General features: G+C 40.2%; 1 protein-coding gene across 1 annotated transcript; it reads left to right on the forward strand.

The window, feature by feature from the left end:
* The first annotated feature begins 229 nt into the window (after positions 1 to 229).
* On the forward strand, positions 230 to 3877 carry LOC141685339 (uncharacterized). The gene is made up of 3 exons (XM_074490448.1): positions 230 to 311; positions 3013 to 3116; positions 3299 to 3877. Exons 1-3 carry the CDS (start codon positions 230 to 232, stop codon positions 3875 to 3877), a joined length of 765 nt encoding a protein of 254 aa, XP_074346549.1.
* The last annotated feature ends 9686 nt before the right edge of the window (positions 3878 to 13563 follow it).

Here is a 13563-nt window from a genome sequence, read left to right on the forward strand (position 1 = left end):
TAAGGGGTGAGGAGAAGACAATATTTGGGGGCAGTGTACAACCACTATCAGTTCGGCCAGGAGAAACCTCACATGTCCATGACCTTCAGCACAAAAGATTATGAGGATGTCATTCACCCACATGAGGACCCCATCATCATCAACCCTCTCATTGGGCAACAAAATTTTGAAGGTGCTTAAGAACACTGGCAGCTCGGCCAACATCCTGTTTCATAAAACTTATTATAAGATGAACCTGGATGGAGAACAACTAGAGCTCTGCAACGAAGCACCTCTTTGCGCCTTCGGAGGGCACCCAATACAGTTTGAAGGTACGATCACTCTTCCCGTTCTTTTGAGATAATTTCCATACACTGTTGAAAAGCCGACAAATTTCTACGTGGTTCAGATTGAGAGTTCATATAATGCCATTCTGGGAAGGCTGTTCCGGTCAACCTTCGAGGCAGTGGAGTCTAAACCCAATCTCAAACTCAAGTTCCCAACTGAGAAAGAGGTAGGAGAGATGAGGGGCGCTCCGAAAACTGCCCGAATAATCATGCTAATCATGCTAGAAGACTTAGAAAAAGATCGGGCCTATGAAAAGCCATATGAACGTGTAAAAAAAGATTCGAGGCCAAATCTTGTGGAAGCTGAGAAACCCTGAACATTGAATTGGAGAAATTCGGGGCGGATCTTTCAAGTCAGATCATCGAACCAACCGCCGAAGTTGAGAAGTTGAATTATATACGGGACATTCAGGAAAAATGGTCCGAATTGGGAGAAACATGGAGAATGATCTGAAATAAAAGGTTATTGCAGTGATTCGACAGTACCATGATGTGTTTGCATGGGGTCCAGATGACATGCCTAGTTTGGATCCCAAGACGGCTAAGCATTGCCTTAATGTGCAGCCTGAGGCCAAACCAGTGAAGCAAAAGTAAAGAACCTTTGCAGATGAATGACAGAAGGTAATTGAGGCCGAATTTGAGAAGCTGTTGGAGGCTAAGTTTATAAAGGAAATTGATATCCTGACTGGTTGGCTAACGTGGTGGGTCGTTAAAAAATTCAATGGAAAGTGGAGGATGTGCGTGGACTACACGGATCTCAACAAGACTTGTCCGAAGGACCACTACCCCCTGCCCAACATTGACCAACTGATAGACGCTATGGTCGGATACTAGGTACTTAATTTTCTTGATGCTTTTTTTGGTTATCATTAAATTTCCATGAACGACAAGGATGTGCCCAAGACAGCGTTCATAACTTTGAAAGGGACTTATGCTTTTATCAAAATGCCCTTCGGACTTTATAACGCTGGAGCCACATTCTAGCGAATGGTGAACAAAGTGTTCAAAGAGCAGATTGGCCAGAATATGGAGGCTTACATTGACTACATTATCATAAAATCCTTGTTCCAAGATCATGCCGAAGATTTGAGAGAATGCTTTAAAACCCTCCGAAGGAAAAAAATGAGGATAAATCTGAACAAGTGCACATTCGGCGTTGCGAGTGGAAAATTTATAGGTTACATGGTCAGTGCCCGTGGGATAGAGGCGAATCTGGAGAAAATTAAAGCAGTTATCAACATGGAGGCTCCTAAATGCATCAGGGACATCTAAAAGTTGATCGGTCGACTCGCAGCCCTTCGACGCTTCATCTCTAGATCAGCCGAGAAAGCGCTCTCTTTATTTTCTGTGCTTAAGGGGTCGAAAAATTTTGAGTGGGGGACCAAATATGAAAAGGCATTTGAAGAAGTGAAAAAATATCTCACTAAGGCACCACTCTTAATGAGGCCTGATCTGAAGGAAACACTTTAGCTCTATTTAGCTGTGTCTGACCGAATACTGGGGCGGTACTTGTAAAAATCATGAGGGGAACCAACATCCTATTTTCTACTTATCTCATGTGCTTAAGGATGCAGAAACAAGGTACCCTAACACCGAAAAATACTCATATGGGTTGGTCATGGCCTCCCGAAAATTGTGTCATTATTTTCAAGGCCGAATAGTTCAAATTATCACCGACCAGCCATTGAAGAAAATTTTAACAAGGCCGGGGGTTTCGGGAAGAGCCGTAGCTTGGTGCATCAAGCTGGGGGAATACGACCTGGAGTTCATCCCCTGAACGACAATTAAAGCTCAAGTTTTGGCAGATTTCATGGTCAAATGTACCTTCTTTGGGCCAAAGGATCTTACACCAGAGGAACAACTCATTCAGACCCCGGGCAAATGGAAGCTTTTTATAGACGGATCAGTCACCGGGAAAAAGTGTAAGTTCAGTTTAATCCTCTCTAGCCCCGACGGGTTTGAAATATGCCAGGCTATAAGGTTTAATTTCCCCCTCACCAATAACGAAGCAGAAAACAAAGCCCTCCTAGCAGGAATGAAGTTGGCCTGAAGCTTCAAGGTGAAGCACTTGAGGGCGTTTAGTGACTCCATGTTGGTAGTCAAGCACTTCTCGGGAGAATATGAACAATGCGATCCTCGTACAAAGGCTTACGTCGCTAAGGTAAAAGAATCTTCTTAATCATTTAAAACTTTTGAGTTGAGTCATATAGGTGGAGAAATCAATAGTCGGGTGGATGCCCTATCCTGGCTAGCTTCAGCTGAGACACAGAGCTTGACCGATTATATCTATCTCACCGAAGCCAAGACACCTTCGATCGAAAAGAAAGATTGCCTTGAGATACACCAAGGCGCCGACTGGATGACCCATATTCGAAATTTCCTAGAAAAGGGAATCCTCCCACTGGACCGAAAGGAAGCCCTAAAAGTGAAGTACAGGGCATCAAGCTACAAAATTATCAAGGAATAATGTATCGTCGGTCGCTCAGTCAACCCCTCTTAAGGTGCTTAAATATTAAAGATCAACATCAGGCCTTAGAAGCGGTGCACGAGGGGATCTGTGGAGAGCATCTGGCCGGTCGGTCTCTCGCCTTTAAGATCCTTCGGAAAGGATTCTTTTGACCGACTTTGTGAGCCGACATGAGTAAATATGCAAATAAGTGCAAACAATGTTAGTTATTTGCCACAGTTCCGAAGCAACCTCCCGAAGAAAAGACTTCTGTCCTCAGCCCCATCCCGTTCGTTATGTGGGCTATAGATATAGATGGTATCCTCCCTACCAGCACCAGGCAGGCAAACTACTGCATAATCACCATTGAATACATGACCAAGTGGGTCAAAGCCAGGTCGTTATCCGCCATAACCGAAAAGGCGGCCAAAAAGTTCTTTCTGGAGCAAATCATTCTCAGGTTCGGGATTCTGAAAGTTTATGTCTCGGACAATGGAACACAGTTCATTGGGAATAAATTCCAAAGGTTCGTGCACACCCTCATGGGAATGGAGCGATTGAAGTTGCAAACAAGATAATCTTTCAAGGGATCAAGAAAAGGCTAGGTGATGCCGAGGGAAGATGGGCCAAAGAGCTACCCTGGGTCTTGTGGGCTTACCGAACAACGCCCAGGTCTTCCACCGGGGAAACTCCTTTCAGGCTAGCATCTGGAACGGACGCCTTGGTTCCGGTTGAAGTGGGCCTGGAGTCTTACATAAATAAAGTCTACAATGTGGAAATCAACAACTTTGGACTAAGGGCAAATGTGGATTTGTTAGAAGAAGAAAGGGAGGTTGCCCACAAAAGGAACATAAAATACCTACTACAGGCAGCCCAATACTATGATTTAGGAATAAAAAAGAGGTCATTCAGCATTGGAGATTTTGTCCTACGAGAACTAGCCGCATCCATACCGACAAGGCAAGGGAAACTTCAGCCAAACTGGGAGGGGCCTTACAAAATGATCGTGATCGTTCTCCCGGGGACGTACATGATGGAAATATTGGCTGGCGAAGCCATCAAGAATACCTGGCATGCTAGCCGCCTTCGTAAATTTTATCAGTAAGGAAAATTTCTCTTATTCCTTGTTTGTACCTCATTTTGAATTCAATATGAAAAGTGTAATATCTTAATGATCAAATAAAAATACATTTCCTTTGCACGGATTTATTACTTGAAATTACGATCAACAGAGCGGGCGAACGAGTATTATCTATGGGCGATCCCAAAGAAGATAAACCATTCGCCCGCCCCCTTTGACAAAAGGGCAAATGAATATTATCTAGGGGAAACCCTAAATAGAATAATATCCTTCACCCTATAAATAGAATTTAATTATAAAGAGGATGTAAAAAGAAGACGAAATTGATGAAGGAACGAAGAATGCCTTGTCCAGGGGAGATCCCAAAGAAGACAAGCCCTTCATCCTCAAATCTCACATAAATTTTTACAAGTAGACCTCGAGAGCGAAGAAGGCCTCGTCTAGGGGCGATCCTGAAGAAAACGAGCCCTTTCCCCTTCTAGGCTAAGTCATGCTTTAAAATTTATAAGTCTTGTTTAATTTTTTACAAGTACTATTTTTCACCAATGGAGCGAAGGAGGACACGCCTAGGGGAAACCCAAAGAAGACCATCCCCTTATTCCTTCGCCCAAAAGGTCATAACCTCTTCAGTGTTAATGGCCCGAGGTTCCCTTCGGGTTAGGCCTTCCCATTTAACACTCGGGGCCGAAAACGGACATTGCACTGAGAACTGCTAAGGCAAAAACAAAGCCAAAGATGCATAAACACTACGCAGAAATTGCTTAGGCAAAAATAAAGTTGAAGAAGCAATGAGCGAAGTAAAAATAAATTACGGCAAAATGCTGACAAAATAAAGATGCATCAGAAAATAAAAAAAATTCCCGAAGGCAAGTTAAATTACAGAAGCTTGAAGGCAAAAGTATCAATTCAAAATATTACAAAATATAACAAGTCCAAAAAAAGAAAGGAACATCTAAGACTGGGGTCTTCATCAGAAATCTCTGTGTCCTCGCCCGAGGAGACAGCTGGAGCTTCCCCGGCCGCATGACCTATGGGGTCTTCCAAGCTATCATCCAGTAGCTGCTTATGATCCCATTTGAGGCCATAGGCCTTCTCAAGGACATAGTCAGCCCCGAATTGGAAGCACCACTCTTCGGTCTGATCCAGTTGCTTTTTGGTTTTAGAAAATTCCTTGCGGGACTTCTACAGCTGACCATTCCTATTAATGATTCTTCGGTGCGCCCGGGCGAGGTCCCCACTAGCCTTTGCTTATCAACCTGCAGCACTTGAGCCTGATCAACCAACACGCCATTTGGGGTCTGCACCCTTCCAAGCTCCTCTTCGGCTGTCGTGGCCCTCCTCACCAACACCTTGACTTCGGCCATCCTAACCTCCATATCTTGGACCTTATCCTCCATGGTAGCAACCCAAGGAGTGGCCTGCAAAAAATACCTAAGGCAAGAAATATGTTAAATGAACGAAGAAAAATTATGAAGGACTAAACAAATAAAATTGAAACAATTACATACAAGAGATAAGAAAGACATTAGCTCAGTACAAGCTTCAGTACCGCAGCCGCTGTAAAAGAAGCCTGGTCCACCGAGAGTTGGAGACTGTGGAACAGTTCTGAAGCCGCGTCCTTCGTAGATTGCCTAGCCAAATAGACAATATGTTTGGACGTCCAAATGCCTCATTTGGGGACGAAAGTATGAACGACCCCATCCCGGCTTCGGAGCCGCTTGGAAGAGGCCCCCTCTCCGATGAACTACGGCTCATCCTCCTGTCCATACTCCGAAGCTGGAGGGGGCTGTTGAAGCGGAACCACACTCTCAGCCTCGGTCCCTTCCTCCGCCTCCTCTATAGAAGGATCAAGGACAACCTTCTTTTTGGCCATCTTGGCCCTCTATGCCTCCTCAACAGCTCTCTTCTTGGCCGCTTTGGCCTTCTTCCTCTCGATGAGGGCCTCCCTGGAGGATACTGAAAAAACAAGGAAAATGGAAGAAAGGTCAGTGCAAGCAAGTATTACAAAATGCTAAGTAAACAATGCATAAAAATAGAAGGAAGAAAAGGCAGAATAAAGGAAAGTGGTTAAGTGGACAAAAATACAAGTAAAAAAATAGATGAAGGAAAAGATTGATACCCCACCCCACAAGCTAAGGAGCCAGTCTTTGTCCCGGAACTCCTCAGGACCGAGCTTGTTCACCTTTGCGTCTACCAGGGCCGAATACAAGTCTTTCCTCCTCAGTCAAGTTCAGCATTATAAGCGCCGAAGCGTACCACACCAATATCTCGGCCATCTTAGGCCCATTAACGAAGCACCAGTGAGTGTGGGTGGATTTATGCTGGAATTAGTAGCTGTCCAGCCCGCTCAGCCGGCCTGACAGGCAATGTTGTAGAAGCCCGTACTCTTGGGGTTCTTCCAGAAATCATAATGATACAAGAAAAGATAAGTGAGCGGCTGAACCCCGTCCTGAAGGCACCGGTTATGGAAGCAGTTAATATGGATGAATCCATTCGGATCCATCTGCCCCAGAGCGATCCCCATCTGGATGAAGAGCCGCCTAAGAATCTTCAGCAGCAACACTCTGAAGTCGCCTTTGAACACCGCTTCGAAGATATCGAAAGCGCAGTCTCCATAACCCTTCGGCACGCCGGGAGTGTCATAAATCCGCTCATCTCCCTTAGTGGCATAATCGAGAAATAGCCTCGTGGGACAAAATAATCGACAAACATCTTCCCCACCCGTTCCTTCCACAACTCCGAACGGTTGTTAGCCACGGAGTACGTCGCCACAGAGCCGAAGAGAGCTCTTCACATTCTTTTAAGGCGGATAGAAGAAGTCCCAGCAAGAGTGTTCACCTTGGGAGTAGAAGACTTGGCAGGAGGATTCGCTCGGTCCATTTCCCTGTGTTTCGGAAATAAAGAGACCAGTTAGTCCATATACTTGGATGAACGAAAAAGAAAAAATAAAAAGGAAAGGGAACGAGTACATGTCCTAGAACCAAGCGAACAAGAAAGTGCCAAGAGTCAGCTCTCGAAGAATGTCTACAGACAAGTTTTCTCGAAGGAAGATCTTGCCTCCAGAACCCTTCGCATTCCATCTTTAAACTCGAAAGGCAAGGAAGAAGGGAAAATGAAGCACCCTGGGTCGGCTCCCGAAGGTTGTTCCATAACCAAAAACCCCGAAGAGAGTTCTTGACTGGGAACAACTCGCATGCCCTCTTTAAACCCAGTAGGCGCCCCTAAAAGGCAAATAATCGAGAAAAAAGACCTATTACCTACCCAGAAAAGGCACCCCATAAAAAAAAAGAAACCCCAAAGAAAAAACCCATAAAACATATCCTAAAGAAACAAAGTTGTAAGAAAAGAACGCCACAAAAAGAACTTGCATGTAAAATATAAAAGACATATGGGAAACACTTACTAATTTGAAGGTGTTGCTTGGCAGAAATAAGATGATTGGGAAAGGTAGAGTTTTTACATCCCGTGATTGAAAAAACTTGGAGAACTTTACTGTTGTTTGTGTTTGGTTGCAAAATAAAGATAAAAGAAATATAAGGATACACTGTGGCTCTATATATAGGCGCCTAAATGTGTTTGGATGCCAAAATAGGCGACATTTGGGGCTCTTTTGAAATGGACGGTGTTGCCCAGTAAAGATACAATTGTTTAAGGGGGTTGGATACAATTGTATAAATGTTTCGAACAAGTATAAAAATATAACAGTTCATTTCTGATAAACTGTTACAAACTCTCTCAAGAAATACTGATGTTCTTGAGAGCTGCTAGGTCGTACAATGCTCGAGAGATCTCACTATATGATGAATTAAACTGTGTTTATATAATTCACAGCTGCTACAAATCAGTCTAGGATATACATTATCAATTACTAACAGAAAATGATACATATCTCTAACTGAATATACAAAGTCCTATCATTCAAAATGAACATATATCCGTCCCTCAAAATAAGGAACAGACTTAATCTTTACAACAAACTATTCTTCAAATACTGATGCTTCTATAAATACTGATGAGCATCAAATCCTGATGGCACATCAAATCCTGATGAGATTCAGAACAGCCAAATCCTGAGCTTCTCCTGATTATTGAGAATCAACATGTAACAATCTCCCCCAATTTATGCTTAATGTAATAAACATAAATTCCATTCTCAATGATGCCAAAACTAAGTTACAAAATGTACAAGGAATAAGGTTTACTTCAGTATTCTAAGATAACTGACAGTTTTTTCCAGATATTTGTTTAACCTTTCTTCCTCCTTGCTTGAAGGACTTTGACAAGCTTTTTTCTTCAACTCTTTCTTCTCTTCAGTATCTTCCCCAAGATGATAAATGGTTGATCTTAATTTAAAAATTGAACTCTTAGTTATTTCAAGATCACCAATTAACATAAAGCTTAAACTGACATCTTTATGATCAGGACTAAAAGATAACTGAGGATTGTTGAGAAAAACCTTCAGAACCGTAGCTCCCTTTTTCATCTTCATTTCTTGACCAGTGTAAGTTCTGTACATAGGAACATAATCACCATTGTATTTGTCTTCTCTTGTTATGACTCTTCTTCTGATACTCTCAAGTATCATAGAAGACGAGTTTCTAGTGACATTGTCCTCAACTCTAAGAAGATAGTGAATATATTTCAACTCTGTCACAATCTTCATCAAGAGTTGCTGTAAAGTAAGGCTTTTCACTTTACCATCCCTCAAAAAGTACAGAATCTCTTCTCTGACATCACTAAGATTTATCTTCCTGTAAACAATCTTTACAACTTCAACTTTCTCAAGATGTGAAGGAGTAATTTTCTCACCAAGATTGTCAGTCAGAATATCTGTGTCAAGTAAATCAGACCTCAGAGTTTCCATTCCAGAATGACCAATACCTCCTCTCGTACGAGTTTTGATAATCTTTAGTTTTTCATTATGTTCCACCCAAGAAGGTTTCTTGATGGACTTATCAACATTCTTTTGTTCTGGAGTAGGATCCCTTAGTCCTGCTGACACAAATTCAATATGCTTGAATCCTCTAGGATAACTAAAAGCGTAAATATCTTTCCATCTTTTATCCTTCTTGCTGAGAGGAGCATAGCTTGTAGATAAATCATGAATCTTCCCTTTTGATTTTTGTCATAGCTCTCTCTTTGAATTTAGAATTCTTTGCACATAGTCATTACAAGCTTGATCATCTTCCCTTCTGTCAATTCTTTCCTGTGCATCAAGAATTGATTCATCCAATACTTTGATCACCTTTTCATCAGTATCAAAGTCAGCTTTCAGATTCACAGCATCTGGATTTGCCTTTTTTCTCAGCATTTGTGTCTGCTTCAAGAGACACATTTGTATTTTTTATATCAACTTGAGCAATGTCAGTGGCTGATTTCTTCTTTCTGGGAATGATCATTTCTTCAACATTCTCAACTTCTTCTTTTACATCATTTCCTTGTATAGGAACAAAACCTTCTCTGAATAGAACATTCAGAAATGCAGAACCAATTGCAGAATCTCGACTTGAATTGGAAATTCGTCCTCTTGCTCTAGCTTTTGTAATTCTTCCACCTCTTTTTCCTCTTCCTTTAGAGGTGTTTGCTTCAGCTTCAATTTGAGCCATTAACTCCTTCTGTTGCATAACTGTTTTTTTAGTTGTTAGATCAGGAAATTCTTCAGTTATCAACCCAAGAGCACTTCTGGAATTTTTTTGCTCAAACCTCTTATCCTTGTAGTACAGAACAATCTCTTCACCTGTTTCCTTGTGTTTGTAAGGAAAGAATAATCCTTTAGCATCTGCTATGTTAGAGATTGTAACATCACCAGTTTCAGGAGCATCAACATTAGTCTTGTGCTTAACTTCATGAGCACCAGTATTTTGTCCTTGTCTTGAACCAGATCTTCTAGAATGTTGAGAGGTTGTTGAACAACAGAAGCAATTTGAACATCAACTGGATTCTTATCACCATCGTCATTAGTATCTTTATCTTTCAACTGAATAGAGTCAGTTGTACATTTTGTGATAGCTATCTTCTCCCCCTTTTTGGCATCATGATCAATATTGGACTTCTTAGATGCATCAATAGCAGTCTTCAACTAAGCTGTGTCAGGATCATCAAAATCATTGTCTTCATCAGAATCAGAGCACGATAGACCCTCAGAAGAATTGGTAGAGCTTGACAGAATTGCTTTGCCTTTAAGAGAGTCCTTAGTAATAATTATCTGGTTCTAATGAGATCCTGAAATAAAAAACAATGTCACACCTAAATCTCTATTTTCTTTTCAAGTGATCTCATCACTTCTCACAAAATATATTACTTTGAATAGTAATATGTTTCTCACATAAGAAAGTTTATAAGCAAAGAAAAACTTATAAAATTCTTTTCTCAAGACTACCTCTCCTTTTGCCTGTACAGGAGACTGCCACTCAGACGTTTTATTTTCTCACGTAGTATTTTCACACAGTCTCACAGGAAGGCACAATCACACATTTTGCAAAGAAATAAGAGAGGGCTGAGAGCAGTAGTATGCTTTTCATATAAATAAAGGTAACCTCAAATAAGACACTATTTATAATCATACAAACATGAAGAACAACAGAGGAAAATAAGCAGTACCTGAAGGTGAGTCCTCAAGAGGCAGTGATGATAGTGGAGGGACAAATAATACATCACGATGCTTTAATAAACTAGCTAGCAGCAATGAATCATCAGTAGGAGCTGTTTGAATGAAAAGTTGGTCATCATCAGGATTTGCAGTAGGATCAAGATTTGATTTGTTAGGAGAATGCACTAGACCAGCATCAGTACTTTGAACTGATGGTTCTTATGGGGCCGGAGGAATTTGAGCTACTTCAGTAATCATTTATGAAGGTTCTTGTGTACTCTCCTTAAACATAAGATCATGAATAACTACATCCACCTTTGACAATATATCCTGATGAGCCTTTTTTTCTTACAACAGTTGTTCAGAATCAACAAGAAGATCACCTTGTGCAAAATCAACAATTATTTGTGCAACCTCTTTGAGAAGATGGTTCTTGTGGGACTGGATGTTCCTCGGTTGCTAAGTCCCTTTGAGACTTAAGTTTTTGTGGACTGACATCCATAGCAGAGGACTGAGTCTTTTTCTTCTTTCTGATATACCTTACCACATCTTTAGCTTTTCTTTTTTGCATACTCTTGGCAGTGTTCTTGGACTCAGCAGTTTCTTTGTTTATTTGAACCTTTTTTATCATAGCACTAGCATCAGTAGTTGGCTCTTTAGTTCCAGTTGTGTCAACAAAATCATCAGGAATTGCTATTGTTGATTTCTTTGGCTTTAGTCTTGCCCGAATGGGCATCTGATCATCAGAGTTAGAATCATCTTGCATGATCAGCTTTCTTTTTTGAACTGGAAAACATTCTTCTTTCTTCTCACTCTCACACAGTGAGGCTTGTTGAGCTCTCTATTTAGATTGAACAGATTTCTTAACCAGCCTTTTCTTTATTACAACTGATGTCTTTTGGGAGACATCAGAGGAGGCTAATTTAGGAGCTGGAGTGGAGTTCTGTTTGGTAAAAGGATTGCTTGGGTTAGAAACAAGATGGGTAGTGTCTTGTTTCATAGCATCATGAATTATAACAGAGGTACCAGCATCAGGATTTGCAGGCACTTGTGAAAGAGTAGGTCTATTTCTCAGTAGAAATTTCCTGACCTCTTGAGGCAGGAAGGGAAGTCCTGTAAACTTATTCTTTTCATCTCTTTTGATATGATCTGTAATAGCTTTCTCAGAAATTTGAAATACAAGAAGCAATTCATCATTATCAAATTCAAGATTGGGGAATAGAAAATTAAAAATCAGTTAAAGAAATCTAGTATACCATATGACACCTGATGCATCTATTCTTCTAAAAATTATGAATTGAAGAATTGTGTTACCATAGTCAAAATAACCATAATGGAGAAGAGAATACCCAATTTTCAGAGAAGTGGAGGGAAGAGCATCAAAATTAGTTATCTTATTCAAGAAACATTTGTTGATGTAATCAAAGAAGAAATTCCACTCTCTCTTTAACTTTGTTCTTGTCAATTTCCCAATTTTTGTGATGTCACCTTTGTAGTTCAAAGTTCTGAGCATGTCAAATAGCTGCTCAGTTGTATAATTGTTAGGAGCACCATCACAGGCAGGCAATTTAGTGCTTGAACAAGAACATCAACATCCACCTCGTACTTGTGTCCCTTAAATTCAAAAGAGAAACCAGTATTTGTTGCATTAACTAGAGTTGTATCCCATACCTGCATTACAGCTATGTATGATACCTTAGTAGGATTTGTAAGAGCATATCCAATTGGACATTGGAGTAAAAATCATGTATATCATAAAAAGATTGAGGAAACTGCTGATGTGTGAGTGGAGCCAAGTAGTTTTTGGTTCCAAAAGTATTGTTGTGAATAATGATGGTTTGACTGAAGAGAGGTGAAATATCAGAAGATGACATGATGTTTGTAGGTATTGAGGAAAGATTTTTGTTAGATGTAAACAGTGAGGCTCTGTGTATGATAATATGTGTCACAGAATTTCTTGTGCAAAAAAAAGTTTGCAAAGCTTAATTGTATGTAACACACTTAGAGAAGGAAGCTTTGGTGAATTAGACTTCTGATAGAGGATAAATACTGAAAAATTTGAGTAAAAAGTGGAGTTATGTGCGAAATCAACAACAAAGAATGCACTGCTCTTGTAGTAAATTATTGTGACTTTGTTCAACAGTTTATCCACTTTTAAACAGTAATTAAGAAGACAATCGCTTTTTCAGCATTAAACAATTCAGAAATCATTTTGTCAATAATATTCAAAATTGAAATAGGGTGAACTTTCACCAGTATTTGGTTCCTCTTATCTGTCAGGATTTGACATCGTCAGGATTTGATGATTCAAATTCATCATTGTTTGTCAAAAACACTCAAGCTTATCAGAAGACCACAATTTTAATCTCAAGAGTCATAAAAAGATATATGTTAATAGTATGATGTTGAGATTAACAGGCTACAAAAAAACATTCACATGCATACACAGCCAAGATCATAGACTAAAACATGTAAACAAAATAAACAAAATTTCACTAATAATTCAAGAGAGTACATTTCATGAAATTTTTGATTATATGCAAAAGATGATTACAAGAAAGTCCTAGTCTAAATAGAAGTACATCAACAGCCTTGGTCTAAGAAGCCTGAAAAAGCTGATGGTAAAGAGAAACGATCGGAGGATGTTCAGTGCTTCTTTTTGTTTTCAACAAAGAGAACAACAAGACAAATGACTCTCTCTTGTTGTCGAAGAGTGTAGAGGTGGAGATCTTTTTGGAATCCTAGAAAACCTTTTTTGATGACTTCTGCAAGTTGAATCCAGATGTCGTTTGAGATGACATTAATATGGTACGAAGTTTGCATTCCATCATGAAAGATAGTCACAATATTAGTGAAATGGTTGTAAAACTAGTTGAAATGCGCCATCGCTTGAGAAAAGGGAGATATGAGAAGTACAGGTGAGGAGAGTGTTTTATTAATATGGACGAGATGATTGAACTGAACATAAATGACGGTTTAAATAACTAAGGGAATATCAAGGGACTAGGAGACTGATCAATTATTAAGTGCGGAGATAACTTAATGATTTAACCAAAAGATGTCTTATTAAGGCGCGTCTCCCTAGACTGATTTCCAATTATGACAATGATATATATTCATA

The sequence above is a fragment of the Apium graveolens genome, chromosome 9, assembly GCF_009905375.1.
Source record: "Apium graveolens cultivar Ventura chromosome 9, ASM990537v1, whole genome shotgun sequence".
In the NCBI taxonomy this organism is placed as follows: domain Eukaryota; kingdom Viridiplantae; phylum Streptophyta; class Magnoliopsida; order Apiales; family Apiaceae; genus Apium; species Apium graveolens.

Bases quoted from the DNA above. Each gene is read 5' to 3' on its own strand.
- LOC141685339 (XM_074490448.1), top strand. From the start codon at position 230: ATGAACCTGGATGGAGAACAACTAGAGCTCTGCAACGAAGCACCTCTT. The intron at 312-3,012 runs GTACGATCACTC...TATTTGCCACAG, and splicing joins GCACCCAATACAGTTTGAAG to TTCCGAAGCAACCTCCCGAA. The intron at 3,117-3,298 runs GCAAACTACTGC...TAAATTCCAAAG, and splicing joins TCCCTACCAGCACCAGGCAG to GTTCGTGCACACCCTCATGG.